The sequence below is a fragment of the Xiphophorus couchianus genome, chromosome 2, assembly GCF_001444195.1.
Source record: "Xiphophorus couchianus chromosome 2, X_couchianus-1.0, whole genome shotgun sequence".
NCBI lineage: Eukaryota > Metazoa > Chordata > Actinopteri > Cyprinodontiformes > Poeciliidae > Xiphophorus > Xiphophorus couchianus.
Window position 1 is genome coordinate 10,131,729 of NC_040229.1, and position 14,738 is coordinate 10,146,466.

General features: G+C 39.3%; 1 protein-coding gene across 3 annotated transcripts in view; it reads left to right on the forward strand.

The window, feature by feature from the left end:
• Positions 1 to 10,164, forward strand: part of cd82b (CD82 molecule b) — a 36,969-nt gene extending 26,805 nt beyond the window's left edge. For all 3 annotated transcript variants that reach the window (XM_028044320.1, XM_028044331.1, XM_028044339.1), the window contains 5 exons: positions 1,249 to 1,323; positions 6,456 to 6,554; positions 7,660 to 7,833; positions 8,153 to 8,236; positions 9,629 to 10,164. In XM_028044320.1, the coding sequence (XP_027900121.1) occupies positions 1,249 to 1,323; positions 6,456 to 6,554; positions 7,660 to 7,833; positions 8,153 to 8,236; positions 9,629 to 9,706 (510 nt within the window). In that variant the 3' untranslated portion in view covers positions 9,707 to 10,164. The remainder of the gene's footprint in view (positions 1 to 1,248; positions 1,324 to 6,455; positions 6,555 to 7,659; positions 7,834 to 8,152; positions 8,237 to 9,628) is intronic.
• The last annotated feature ends 4,574 nt before the right edge of the window (positions 10,165 to 14,738 follow it).

Sequence of the window (14,738 nt, forward strand, 5' to 3'; positions counted from 1 at the left end):
AAGGCACACACAGCAGAAATCCCTCCCAGCCCTGCCCTCCTATACCGGATCCCCTACCCCACAGGTGTCAAACTCCAGACCTCCAGGGCCGCAGTCCTGCAACTTTTAGATGTGCCTCTGCTGCACCACACCTGAATAGAATAATTAGGCCATTAAGGTTCTGGAGAACTGATCTACACAAGAAGGAGGTAATTAAGCCATTTCATTCCAGTGTTTTGTACCTGTGGCACATCTAAAAACTGTAGGACTGCGGCCCTGGAGGACTGGAGTTTGAGACCCCTGCCTTACCCCAACATGTATTCACCTTGTGTTCATACATCAGTTGATGCAAAACTCAGGTTTGTGCATAAATGAAAGAGCCAACATTTGACCTTTACACAAATTTATCTGCTGAAACTTTTTCTACGTAAGATATAAATGGCTGCCAGATATCATAGAATTTGTTTACAGATCCCCTAATTAAGACATAACTTCTCTACTTAATGCTGCAATTTAAACCAAATAATTATTTCACAATATGCAAGAAAAAAAAATTGCCCTCTCCCAGTAAAAGTTTACTTTAGAATAATTTAAATTCTTGTTTCAAACTGCAGGAACCAAATTTCTGATCTGATAATGAATTTTATTAAACATCCCAATGAATTCAGCTCAGAAACATTTAGTGTGAACAGGACATTATCCTCAAGCTTTGCTAACTGAGAATTGCATTAAAATGAACATTTGCCTTAATAAAACACAAGAGTCAGATCAATGTAACGCACTTCCATCTCAGGAGACAAAAACATGCCGCTAAGCATTCTGGGAAATAGTTCACACTCCTGTCTTTCTCTTCTTTCAGTTTTTTAAGTGCTAACCTAAAAACTCTAGTTTATTCAACTCTTGGAGGTTTGACTAAATTAATAAAAAGTTAACTCAACTTACTGCCAAAATCTAAAACTGGATAAATGTATTTGACTTAAAGAGTAGAAGATAGTAGACACAACTAAATGTGGCTCAAATGTTTTACAGTGCAGGCTCTTAACTACAGAGGGTTCTGAAATCTCTTCAGTTTATTTAGTAAATCCAACATGATAAATCTAACAACAGCTACAAGAGGAAGGAAAAGCTTTTGCTTTTTCATAAACGTGACTCCCTGCTACTTCTTTTTTTATTAAAATGTGACAGGTTTGAGGCATTCATTTTTCTGTGTTATTATTGAAATGCCTTCTGTATTTTCTGTTAAATATTATTTCCTGTTTATTTCCACAGTACTTCACCTGCCTTCTGCTCATCCTCATCGCTCAGGTCACTGCTGCTGTTCTCATTTACATACAGAGAGATCCGGTGAGACACGCTCCACTTTCTTCTCTTCCTCCTTAACCTTTAGATTAAAAAAAAAAAAGAATTTCAGTGAATTATTGTGCCTACAGCTACCCTGAAACCTGCGTTTCTCATGCACCACAAAGTTTCCCACTGTGGGCCCAGCTGGACCCGGCTGAACACTGCAAAAACACTAAATCTTTTCTAGCTTCTAGTGCAAATATCTTAGTTTACGTAAAATAGGACTAAAGTAATTTCCAAGTAAATTTTCAGCAGATATAGGAGCTTGTTTTAAGTCAATAATTCCTAAATATTAATGAAAAAATACTATTTCCACTGGCAGTGGAATGTAACTATCTACTGGCACATTGCCGTTACCTAGCAACCACAGCCAAGCCAAGGACGTCACCTAGCAACCAAGTTCTAGTTCCACTGGCAGATTTTCACTTATAACAAAACATTTTTCTCATGTTCTTTTTTTCATCAATGTTAAGAAGTTATTTACCTAAAAAAAGCTCATATTTCTTGCTGAAAAGTTACCTGTAAGTTAGTTTTGTATTATTTCAAGTCAACTCTGATATTTACATTAGAAACTAGATGAAAAATACTCGGTATTGTGGTGTTTTTGACATGGGTGTCGCGTTAAAACCCGCAAGGGAACCTGCTGCATCCTGTGATGAAACGCAAAGCAGATGATCGAACGGAAACCCACAGGAAGTCAGTCTGTAACTGAAACGACTTCAGATCCGGGTAGAAGAAGAAAAATGCAGGAAGTAGAGAAGGGATTGTTTGTTTGAGAGGACATTTTCATTGTCCTCTCGGCTCCCCCTGCAGGACGTCTTTAGGTTTGTTGTGTTAATAACGACAAATGTTACCCTAGAAATGATTAGTTTTCTAGGGTCAGTAAACACTTCTGCTGAATTATGAATAAAAAATAAACTCTAGCACTATTTAGATTTAGATTAACAGCACTCAAAATGATCAGACATTTCAGTGTATTTACTTTAGAATTACTTTGTTAATTAGGACACAGAGTTAAATAAATCGATGTATTATATATTTTTTTCTGAGTTAGACCCATTTCTCTTGCAAAGTGCCATAGGATTAACTAAAGTTTTTTTTAGGAAATAAGAAAATACGCCTGGAAAGGTTCAGCAGACTAAAAGTACTTTTAATTAAAAGTATCTGACATAAGCCCACGTGTTGTGAGGGTCTGCTGGGAACGTCTGGCGGAATCCCCTGTGAGACGGAGCTTTAACTCCCATCTCCGGCAAAACTTCGAACACGTCCCGGGGGAGGTGGGGGACATGGAGTCTGAGTGGACCGTGTTCCGTGCCTCCATTGTCGAGGCGGCCGATCGGAGCTGTGGCCGCAAGGTTGTTGGTGCCTGTCGCGGCGGCAACCCTCGAACCCGTTGGTGGACACCTTCGGTGAGGGATGCCGTCAGGCTGAAGAAGGAGTCCTATCGGGCCTTTTTGGCCTGTGGGACTCCGGAAGCAGCTGATGGGTACCGGCGGGCGAAGCGGCATGCGGCTCGGGCGGTTGCTGAGGCAAAAACTCGGGCGTGGGAGGAGTTTGGAGAGGCCATGGAGAAAGACTTCCGCACGGCTTCGAGGCGATTCTGGTCCACCATCCGGCGTCTCAGGGGGGGGAAGCGGTGCAGCACAAACACTGTTTATAGTGGGGATGGTGTGCTACTGACCTCTACTCGGGACGTTGTGGGTCGGTGGGCAGAGTACTTCGAAGACCTCCTCAATCCCACCAACATGCCTTCCACTGAGGAAGCGGAGCCTGGGGACTCTGGGTTGGGCTCTCCAATCTCTGGGGGCGAGGTTGCCGAGGTGGTTAAAAAGCTCCTCGGTGGCAGGGCCCCGGGGGTGGATGAGATCCGCCCGGAGTTCCTTAAGGCTCTGGATGTTGTAGGGCTGTGTTGGTTGACGCGACTCTGCAATATCGCATGGACATCGGGGGCAGTTCCCCTGGATTGGCAGACTGGGGTGGTGGTCCCCCTGTTCAAAAAGGGGGACCGGAGGGTGTGCTCCAATTATAGAGGGGTCACACTCTTAAGCCTCCCTGGCAAGGTCTATTCAGGGGTCCTGGAGAGGAGGGTCCGTCGGACAGTCAAACCTCGGATTCAGGAAGAGCAGTGTGGTTTTCGTCCTGGTCGTGGAACACTGGACCAGCTCTACACCCTCAGCAGGGTCCTGGAGGGTGCATGGGAGTTCGCCCAACCAGTCTACATGTGTTTTGTGGACTTGGAGAAGGCGTTCGACCGTGTCCCTCGGGGAGCCCTGTGGGGGGTCCTCCGGGAGTATGGGGTACCGGGCCCTTTGATACGGGCTGTCAGGTCCCTGTATGACCGGTGTCAGAGTCTGGTCCGCATTGCCGGCAGTAAGTCGGGCTCGTTTCCGGTGAGAGTTGGACTCCGCCAGGGCTGCCCTCTGTCACCGATTCTGTTCATCACTTTCATGGACAGAATTTCTAGGCGCAGCCAAGGTGTTGAGGGGATCCGATTTGGTGGCCTTAGGATCTCATCTCTGCTTTTTGCAGACGATGTGGTCCTTTTGGCTTCATCAGATCGTGATCTGCAGCTCTCGCTGGAGTGGTTCGCAGCCGAGTGTGAAGCGGCCGGGATGGGGATCAGTGCCTCCAAATCCGAGGCCATGGTCTTGAGCCGGAAAAGGGTAGAGTGCCTTCTCCGGGTCAGGGGGGGTGTCCTGCCCCAAGTGGAGGAGTTTAAGTATCTCGGGATCTTGTTCACGAATGGGGGAAGAAGGGAGCGGGAGATCGACAGGCGGATTGGCGCAGCGTCTGCTGTCAAGCGGGCGCTGTACCGGTCCGTCGTGGTGAAGAGAGAGCTGAGCCAAAAAGCGAAGCTCTCGATTTACCGGTCGATCTACGTTCCCACCCTCATCTATGGTCATGAGCTTTGGGTCATGACCGAAAGAACGAGATCGCGGATACAAGCGGCCGAAATGGGTTTTCTCCGTAGGGTGGCTGGGCTCTCCCTTAGAGATAGGGTGAGAAGCTCAGTCATCCGGGAGGGACTCAGAGTAGAGCCGCTGCTCCTTCACATCGAGAGGAGCCAGTTGAGGTGGCTTGGGCATCTGGTCAGGATGCCTCCTGGACGCCTCCCTGGTGAGGTGTTCCGGGCACGTCCCACCGGGAGGAGGCCCCGGGGAAGACCCAGGACACGCTGGAGAGACTATGTCTCTCGGCTGGCCTGGGAACGCCTCGGGATTCCCCCGGAAGAGCTGGAAGAAGTGGCCGGGGAGAGGGAAGTCTGGGCCTCCCTTCTGAAGCTGCTACCCCCGCTACTCGAGCCCGGATAAGCGGAAGAAGATGGATGGATGGATGGATGGATGGATAAGCCCACGTTTCTGTCTTTAAAAATAGGTTTTATTTAAACATTGTGTTTATATTCGTTAGCAGAAAATTATCATGATAAAGAGAAAGAAAGATATTTTTCTTCTGTCTTCGTCTTATTAACCTATATAATGCAATGGAGCTTCTGAAATAAACAGACTTTTGAATGTTATTCTAATGTATTGAATGAGTTTGTATTATTGAATATAGTGGTAAATACATTTATTTTTAAAGAAAATTTGTCCTATTCTGTTGGGGAAAACAACAAAAACTCCAAATGATATTTACTGAAATTTAAGAGTAAATCTTTTAAAAACTTCTTAAGGCAGTAAAAGAAAAACAGTAAAATGAAGGGAAAATAACTAAAAAATATTCTAATAAATGTTCTTTGTACATATCCTTAAGCAAAACTATAATAATAATGACAATAATTTTGGTGTATCCAGATGTTGTGGCATAACCCAACTGCAGAAGTTAGATAAACCAGTGCAATCTCTTTATTATAAATATCTCAGTTATAATTATAATAATAATTATTATTATTTTATCATTACACCATGACTGCATTGTGCCTTTAAAACTGAGGCAGTTTATTTAAGGTAATGTAAATGTATTTATATTGCACAATTTCAGTGCTTTACATGAATTAGAAGGAAATACATAAGAAAAACAACAAACCAAAGGAAAGAGCAAAAGAAAAAAGTAAACAAAAGAGTATAAAATTACATGTTAGTTCCCCATGTTTAAGAATAAATAGTCAATAACTTATAAGCTAGTAGGAGTTTCTCTGTATTCTTGTTGTGATGAAACTAAATGTTGCTTCTCTATGTTTGATTCTATAAAACAGAGATAAAATAGAAGAAGAAAAAGCCGAATTTATCCTATCAGATTACACAGCGCATTATTTCGGGATCCATTCTTTGGTGTTTGTTTCAGGGGGAGTGTTTTGTTTGAACACATCAGAGTCTCGGCCATGCTTTATTCTCTGAACAGCGGGATAGGTGGATGCGCTTTCAGCTGTGTGTGTGTGTGTGGGGGGGGGGGGGTCGGTCACATGTGGGTCTGCAGCCTCCGACACACTCCCTGTGTTTAGGGCCCGCCGCAGGGCAGGGCAGGGCGCCACTCCTTCCCAGAAAAGGGCGCGGCTCTCGCTTGTCATGAATCTGCATCGCCGCTGCTGCTCTCTGCGGTCTCACACACATAAACACAGAGCCGGTCCCGGCCTCAGCCGCTTTTCTGCAAAGCTTCAACATGGAGCTTCACGTGTGTGAACTGCAGCGTTCGTTCTGCTGAGAAACATGAGACATGAATGTTGATGATTCACTGTGGGAAGAGATTTGCTGACATGCAAAGTTTTTGAATAATCAACACTTTAGTCTATAAAAGTGGGGTAGAAAAATGCAGAGTTGGTAATAACTAGATACATTTACTCAGTTAAATTTACTTGAGTAACTTTTGTGTAATTTTTTAAAATTACTTTTAGGAGTATTTTTACTACGCTGTACTTTCTATTTTTACTTGAGTACTTTTATTATGAAGTACCGCTACTCTTATCTGAGTAAAATTTCTGGATTTTCTACCCACTGAATAAAAAACACACATATTTTAACTAGGGGTGCACCAATTGCAGTTTTCTGGCCGATCACCGATTACCGATCTATTAAAGATTTGGTAATGAACTAAAATGATTGACTTTGTTCATTATTTCAGTGTTGGCAAACATGAACCCGTGTGGTTTTATCTCATCTCATGCTGACTGTTTTCTATAACTGTTCACTGTTTTTCTCCAGCTGAAACACGAGATGTCCGTCATCATTAGAGGACTGATAGTGAACTACACGGGTCAGAACAAAACCACAGAGCATGCCTGGGACTTCGTTCAGAGGACGGTGAGTCAATGAGTCCAACCAGATCAAAATAAATAAAACACGCTTCATTTGACGGAAAAGAAACAATCCAGGTGTGTCTTCATACAGGATGAAAAAGCAAAATAAATAATTCAGTGAATGCAAAGGTACATTTTTATACTGATGATACAGTTATTTATGGCTCGGCTGCAACAAGCTTTAATATTATAGAGGCAAATTTTAGTGTTAAAAACCTGTTTTAATCTCAGAGAAAACAAAACTTATGTTTTCTGCTTCCCAGGTATCTCACATTGACTTTGTCTTCCACACTGTAAAATATTTGAGCTGCATTTAGTTGTGTCTACTATCTTCTACTCTTTAAGTCAAATAAATTTATCCAGTTTTAGATTTTGAACCTAAATGTGAGTTTGTTTATTAATTTAGTCAAACCTCCAAGAGTTGAATAAACTAGAGTTTTTAGGTTAGCACTTAAAAAACTGAAAGACGAAAAAGACAGGAGTGGGAACTATTTCCCAGAATGCTTAGCGGCATGTTTTTTTTTCGGATGTTTCTGAGTTGAATTCATTGGGATGTTTAATAAAATTCATTATCAGATCAGAAATTTGGTTCCTGCAGTTTGAAACAAAAATTAAAATTATTCTAAAGGAAAATAAGTATTTATTTTAACTTGATATTGTGAGTAAAATAAAAGAGAAATGTGGCTCTTTAAGTGGGTGAGGGCAGATTTTTTTTCTTGCATATTGTGAAATATTATTTGGTTTAAATTGCAGCATTAAGTTAAAACTCACAATTTAAGATTAATGAAGTTAAAAAAACAATGTTTAGACAACTTGTCTCTTGTTAAATCAACTTCGTGAACTTTAATTTCTGAGTTAAAACCAAAACAGTTTTCTTGTTGACTTAAATTGCATTTTCAAGGCAGCAGGTGGACTTTCATTTTGAAGTTAAACCACTTGTGAATGTTTTACAGTGTATAATTGCTGTCTGGTAAGAAACCCTATCAATGAGGAGTTTAGTAACTTTAACTGTTTAAAAAGTTTCTCATCTTTCTCTTCTCTCTTATGAGTTTTTAATTTTTTTTTCTGTTCCATCTCCTCATTGCGCTCAACCTCTTCCGTGTCTCCAGATGAAATGCTGTGGGTGGACTGGTCCAGGTAACTGGTCCGAGAACACTTTGATCAAGAACAGCACGCAGTATCTGTACTCCTGCTCCTGTCGTAACGACACCATCCCGGGAACCGAGGTGAAAGAGTTTGGCCTTTGTGAGCGCCTGTCAGCACAGCCACCTGTCTTTGAAATGGTACGTGCCTTAACTCGTCACATCTCCCGGTTTGCTGCGTGACTCCAGCGTGGCATTTCAGCAGAACATAATCAGTGCTGGACTCACTGACGACTGAGACGAGCTGTTTATTCTGCACCATTTGTTGAGCTCCAGGAAGCCTCTGCTGTTCACTGTTTGGTCTGCGTGCTTCAGGAAGGTCACAGGCTGTTTTCCTTTCCCCCTACAGAGCCGACCCAAAGCCAACAGTTCTGCTGTTAAAAGCCTCTGAGCACGTCCGGCTGCGATCGCTCAGCCTCTCGCCCCCTCCTCCTCTTACACTTCTGCTTTTCTCTTTCAGGGCTGTATAACCAGCGTGGAAAAATGGCTGCTGGATAACTGTGGGATTATCCTGGGGATCTGTATCGGGGTGGCTGTTGTGGAGGTAGGATGTTCATTTCTAACTTTCTATCATGTTCTGTAAAAGATGTGAAAATGTTCTGACCCAGTGAGCGTTCCCACATTGGTTATGTAACAGAAACAAACATCACTGTATTCAACACAAAGAAATGTAAGCATTGTTTTCTATTTTGGTTCAATGCCACCCTGCTTATCTCCATGGTAAAACATGGTGGCAGAATCATGCTGTGGGGATACTTTTCTTTAGCAGGAACAGGGAAGCTGGTGAGTGCACTGTAAAAATAAACATCTCTAGTATACAGTAAAATACTGACAGCTGTGGTCGCAAGAATTTTACCGTGTAAATACGGATTTGAGTAAGATTTATATTACTACTGTAAAATCTGTATTTATACGTACAAATACGATGAAATTTGTATTTATGCAGATTTTACCATATATATATGGTAAAATTCTGGCAACCACAGAATTTTATAAATAATAATTATAAATATAAATAAATATAAATAATTATGTATTTATACGATAGAATTGCCAGAATTTTATTGGAAGTGAAAATTTTATTTTACTGTATAAGTAGAGCATAATTTATAAATTTTATAAATACAGATTAATTTTTTTACAGCAAACCGTATAGAAATATACAGTAAAATCTGTATTTATCTGGTTTTTACTGTAAATAAATATGGTAAATACTTTATTTTTTATATAAAATTCTGGCAACCACAGAATTTTACCATTTAAATAAATACATTAAAATCCATATAAATTCAGTAAAATCTGTATTTATACAGATTTTATTGTATATTTGTACAGATTTTACCATAAAAAATGTGTATTTACAAAATCTATAAACTTTACCGTACCTGTATGGTAAAATTCTGGTTACCACAGAATTTTACTGTATTTATACGGATTTTACTGTAAAATTTGTATATAATTATGGTCAAATTTATGGATTATATAAAAACAGATTTTACTGAATGTTTATACAGATTTTATAAATTCTGGCAACCACAGCTGGTGGTATTTACTGGAATTAGAGACATTTTTGCAGTGTGTTTAGGACGATGGCAGGTTATTGACCCCAAACATACAGCTAGAGCTGCGGTGATACTGTTCAGATCAAAACAGATTCATGTGTTAGAATGGTCTAGTCAAAGTCCATTTAATATTCTGTGGCAAAACAGATGCGCCCCATTCAACCTAACCGAGGTGGAGCACAAGTTAGATTATTCTCACAGCTCCTGGTTTCACAGTGGATATTATTTACAGAAAACATGGAAAAATTTGAATAAAAATATGTAAAATGAAGTTTCTTCATTCTGAGGAAATATTCCCAGTTTTCAGTGACTTTTCAGAGAATTTTCGATAATTTGTTGGTGAGTTTAATTTCTGATGACTCGATTTGCTGCAGCTCCTGGGGATGATCCTCTCCATGTGTCTGTGCAAGAGCGTCGTCCAGGAGGATTACACCAAAGTACCGAAGTACTGAGCCGAGCACGAAGCCAGCCAGTTCAACACAGATGGACCGACTCCCCTCCGCCTCTCCTCCACACACACACACACATATATAAAGAAATTAAGACAGCTGTCTTCACCATTTGAGGTTCTCGTGTCTCAACAGCTGTGCAGATTTCTCACACACTCACCCAACATGTCCCACACTCAGTAATTCACACTCAGCTCTCAATCATCCTCGACACACACCATGGACTCATTTGATGGGATTTTTTTTTAAGGTTAAGAATTTATTGTTTATGACGGAGTATTGGGGCCAAACTCTGAAAAAATTCAAGGTTTCCCCCTGTGTATTATAAAGCCGGTCCGCCAGGCTTTACTTGCCCCCCACCAGGCTTATAATACACCGTGTTTTTGTCAAAAATGACAAAAACACGGTGGACCGCCTCTGCTCCCCGACCACTGAGCTCAGCAAGTTTTCTGTAAATTAAATTAAATTCTAGGCAGGCAGATGGGAGGGAAACCAGTGTGTGTGGGGGTGTGTTTGTGTGTGTGGGGGTGTTTGTGGGCCCGTCTTAAGGATTACCGTCACCCTGTGATCGTGCATCTGGTATTTCTGGTGCTGAGTAAGCGTTCTGCTCCGCGCTGCAGTGGTGGAGGTTTTTGGTTTGGTTGAAAATCAGCTCTGACCTGGTAACCCTGACATCCGCTGACCTCTGCTGACCTCTGCTGACCTCGCCACCACTTCATCCTACTCCCTACACTGTAAAGAGCAGAAGATAGTAGGCACAACTAAATGTGGCTCAAATGTTTAAGTCAAATAAATTTATCCAGTTTTAGATTTTGAACCTAAATGTGAGTTTGTGAAAGATAAACTTACAGCAGTAAGTTGAGTTAACTTTTTATTAACTTAGTCAAACCTCCAAGAGTTGAGTAAACTAGAGTTTTTAGGTTAGCACTTAAAAAACTGAAAGAGGAGAAAGACAGGAGTGGGAACTATTTCCCAGAATGCTTAGCGGCATGTTTTTGTCTCCTGAGATGGACGTGCGTTACATTGATCTGACTCTTGTGTTTTATTAAGGCAAATGTTCATTTTAATGCAATTCTCAGTTAGCAAAGCTTGAGGATAATGTCCTGTTCACACTAAATGTTTCTGAGCTGAATTCATTGGGATGTTTAATAAAATTCATTATCAGATCAGAAATTTGGTTCCTGCAGTTTGAAACAAGAATTTAAATTATTCTAAAGTAAAATAAGTATTTATTTTTAACTTGATAATGTGGGTAAAATAATAGAGAAATGTGGCTCTTTAACTGGGTGAGGGCAGATTTTTTATTGTATATTGTGAAATAATTATTTGGTTTAAATTGCAGCATTAAGTTAAAACTCACAATTCAAGATTAATGAAGTTAAAAAACAATGTCTAGAAAACTTGTCTCTTGTTAAACCAACTTCATGAACGTAAATTTCTGAGTTAAAACTAAAACAATTTTCTTGTTGACTTAAATTGCATTTTCAAGGCAGCAGGTGGACTTTCATTTTCCAGTTAAACCACCTGTAAATGTTTTACAGTGCAGTGTCGTCCATCATCTTCTGAATCTTCCTGTCAGCTGTGTGTGTGACTTTCTGTTTTATATTTTTTATGTTTTCATGTCATCTTGTAAATATGTTCACTAAGGGATTAAGGCACGTTGGTGCTTGGTCAGCATTTCATAAGGGAACGTTTTTCACCCACATGCTCTTGTTTTAAGAGTCCTACTGTTCTTGTTTCCTCTATTGTTTAGGAAGTGGCTCCCTTTGCGCCTCGTCAGCATTTATTCAGTCTGAATCTGAGAAACTGGAGTTGCTGAAGTTAATCTGTCTTTTCTCATGAACCCATACTGTTACTTCTTTAATGTTGAATCTAGTGAAAGTATTTTAAGCTCTTTTTTAAAAAATTTAAATAAGACAGCCAATATTGTTCAGTCTGGCCTAGAATATACAGGTGCATAACAATGAATTATTTCAAAAAGCTCATCTATTTTAAATCAGTAAAATTCATGAATTCATTTCACACAGCTCAGAAAAGTATTTGGTGGTCACACAAACCTTTAAATTAGTTTTGCTTGAGAAGCACTTTTTCCTTCCACTTAACCTTCCACTAAAATTCTTTAACTTTTATGGGTTACCCACCATGTGGAGAGTTTTTGTTTTAGATGCTTTTTACTACATTCTGTAGTAAAAATCCTTTTCTTATTTGTTTTAAAGAAATATTGAAATATTCTGATAAACTGAATTTCAGGTTTCCCTTGAATTATGTAAATGAACAGAAATAACTATTTAAAATATATAATTCTGTGTGAAATAAATCTAAATAAACCTATATAAATTTGATTCAACTTTACTTAGACACATCCAGTAACGATGGGCAAAGAAAAAACTTAAAATAAAGGTGATTTCAAATTTATTAGAGCATCACTGACTGAAAAATGTTGCTTTGATTAATCCATTTCATTTAAAATTAAATAATAAAATTAAATAACTGTTTTTAGGGGAGACGAGTGACCAGACTACATTTTTATGTTTTTTTTTTTATCATGCTCATCAACATGAAACAGTCATTTTTGGGTTTTTTACCCTGCAAACCTCCACATTAATTTAACTTGATGGAAAATGAAGACTTTTTGTATAAAATGTTTTGTGTAAGGATTTCATTTGGTAGAGGGGAAAAATGTGGATTTGAAAGCCATTAGAAAGTTTCTATGTTTTTTTATTATAATGAATAAACCTAAACTATTATGAATCATGAATCTGTTTCTTTCTCTCCTTTTGGCGCCTTACAGGTATTAATTTTATTAAACATGTTTTACTTTAAACAGTTCTGTGCAGCTCAATTTATTTTTTAATTGAGAAACCAAATAAAAAACTAACCATACACTGAATATGAAATAAAAATGCCAATGATTTATATGTTTCTACAGTAAATACATGGTATAAAAACAAAACAGAAAGCAGATATTACAGATATAAAAATAAATGTAAAAAAAATCAATGATTTACAACATTAATGTGTTAACAGGTTTTTTTGTTTGTACTTTTGCATATAGTTGATAAATATAGTTCGATTTCCTGAACCAAAACTAGAAAAGGGTGAAAAATTGAGCCCACTGCACTGAACCCCATTGAAAACCTCCCGGTTATTCCACCAAATATTGATTCCTGAACTCTTTCTGAGTTAAAACATCAGTATTGTTGTTTCTAAATTGATATGAACTTGTCTTCTTTGCATTATTTGAGGTCTGAAAGCATTTTTTTGTTATTTTTGACCATTTCTCATTTTCTGCTAATACTAAATTTTTGCTTGGAATTTCAGAGACATGTCAGTAGTTCATAGAATAAAACAACAATGTTCATTTTACTCAAAAATATACCTATAAAGACTAAAATCAGAGAAACTGATCATTTTAAGTGGTATCTATATTTTTTCCTGAGCTGTAGATACAATACTTTGATTAATTGCCAGTTTTCTCTTTGTATTCTTTTGCGGGTTTTGCACCTAAACAGCCAGCAGATGGCAGTATGCACCTATTACTGTTTGCGCCGTGGCTCTTTAAAGTGCAAGAAGAAAATTTGTTTTGTAATCCTGCGTATAAAATCAGTGATTTTACAACATTTCAGCATCTGAGCTTTTCCGTTTCTCTTCTTGTTGTCTAAGTGATGCTTTCTGCAGATTGGGACTGACTACTCCTGTGGCTCAACTGAACAAAAAGCTCCTCGTTTTGTGAGATTGTTCCTCTGCAGTGCAAGAAAAAGATCTCCAGATATCCTGAGTGCCTGACTGTTTTTACAGGAAACAGGAAATCGCATGGTGTCATGCCAGAAGCAAATTCCTCTGCGCAGGCTGCTGCTCTTAAACCAAACAACAAACTCCCACTGAACCTCACACTGATCCGCTGCGGTGTTGTGAGAACATGTTCAGTTACGGCCCTGTCATTTGCTTGTGTGTCTCCTGGCAAATTCAGTCACACTGTCATAACTTTAAGTTGCATTTTTTATGAAGCACTTTTAAACACATATTTTAATATAAAACCAAACAATTGTTGTATTTAGCAGCAGGAACTGGCTGTTGCAACAGATACCTTAGAGATGTCAGCTTCTGATTAAGATCACAAGTCTGATCTTGTGAATAAGAAAGGATACAGACGGATTCAACCGCTTAAACCAGTTAGCATGAGCGATGGGATAAACAAGGAAAGCAATGGAGTTAGCTTCTCGCTTTAATCTAAAGAGAAAAACTCTTGACAATATAATAATGTCCTGATCCAGTCCCAGGTATCAGATTGGGGTTATGTGTTGTTTTACGTCAGCTGGACAAGATGGCTGTACTTTACACACCAGTTAATTAAAGATGTAACATGTTTTTGGTGTTCACTGTCTTCATAATGTATGATGTGATCTAACAGATTTTGGCGTTAACCCAACAACCTTTGTGTTTTTAATCATTTACAAAGACACTCATAGCAGTCGATAGACGGTACTGGCTGCTTATGAAATTCAGAGCAAAATGCTACATTTCCGAGACGGTTTGTCCTTTCAAAATTAACTGGAAATGTACTGAAATACGATGCAAGCCGTATATTCAATGAGTAATATCAAATCGGGAAGAAAACCTTGCAATGCTTCAGTACTACTTCAGGAGTATGCTATGAGTCGGTCAATTATATCTTTTAAAAACAAAATCAAGTCCTGCTGAAACTTGCTAAGTTGTGTCAAAAGGTTTGTCACTGTAAGAAAAAAAATAAAATAATACTCCAGTTTCTGGAACGTTCTTGGTTAATAAGAAGGAGACAATTACGATACTAATTTTAACCATTTAATGTGGACGACATATGGTGTTATTTTATGCTTGTCAATTAATTTTAACCATAATAGTGGTTTGTACTGGATGTCCCAACCCGATAGGTGACCCTGCGCAGAAGGCGCCAAGTGGTCGGAAATCGGGCCAGTCACGTGACTTCAGACTCTATCGGAACCTGGCGTTACATCCCGATCAGGGCTCGGATATTTATTTTTATTCTAAAACCAGA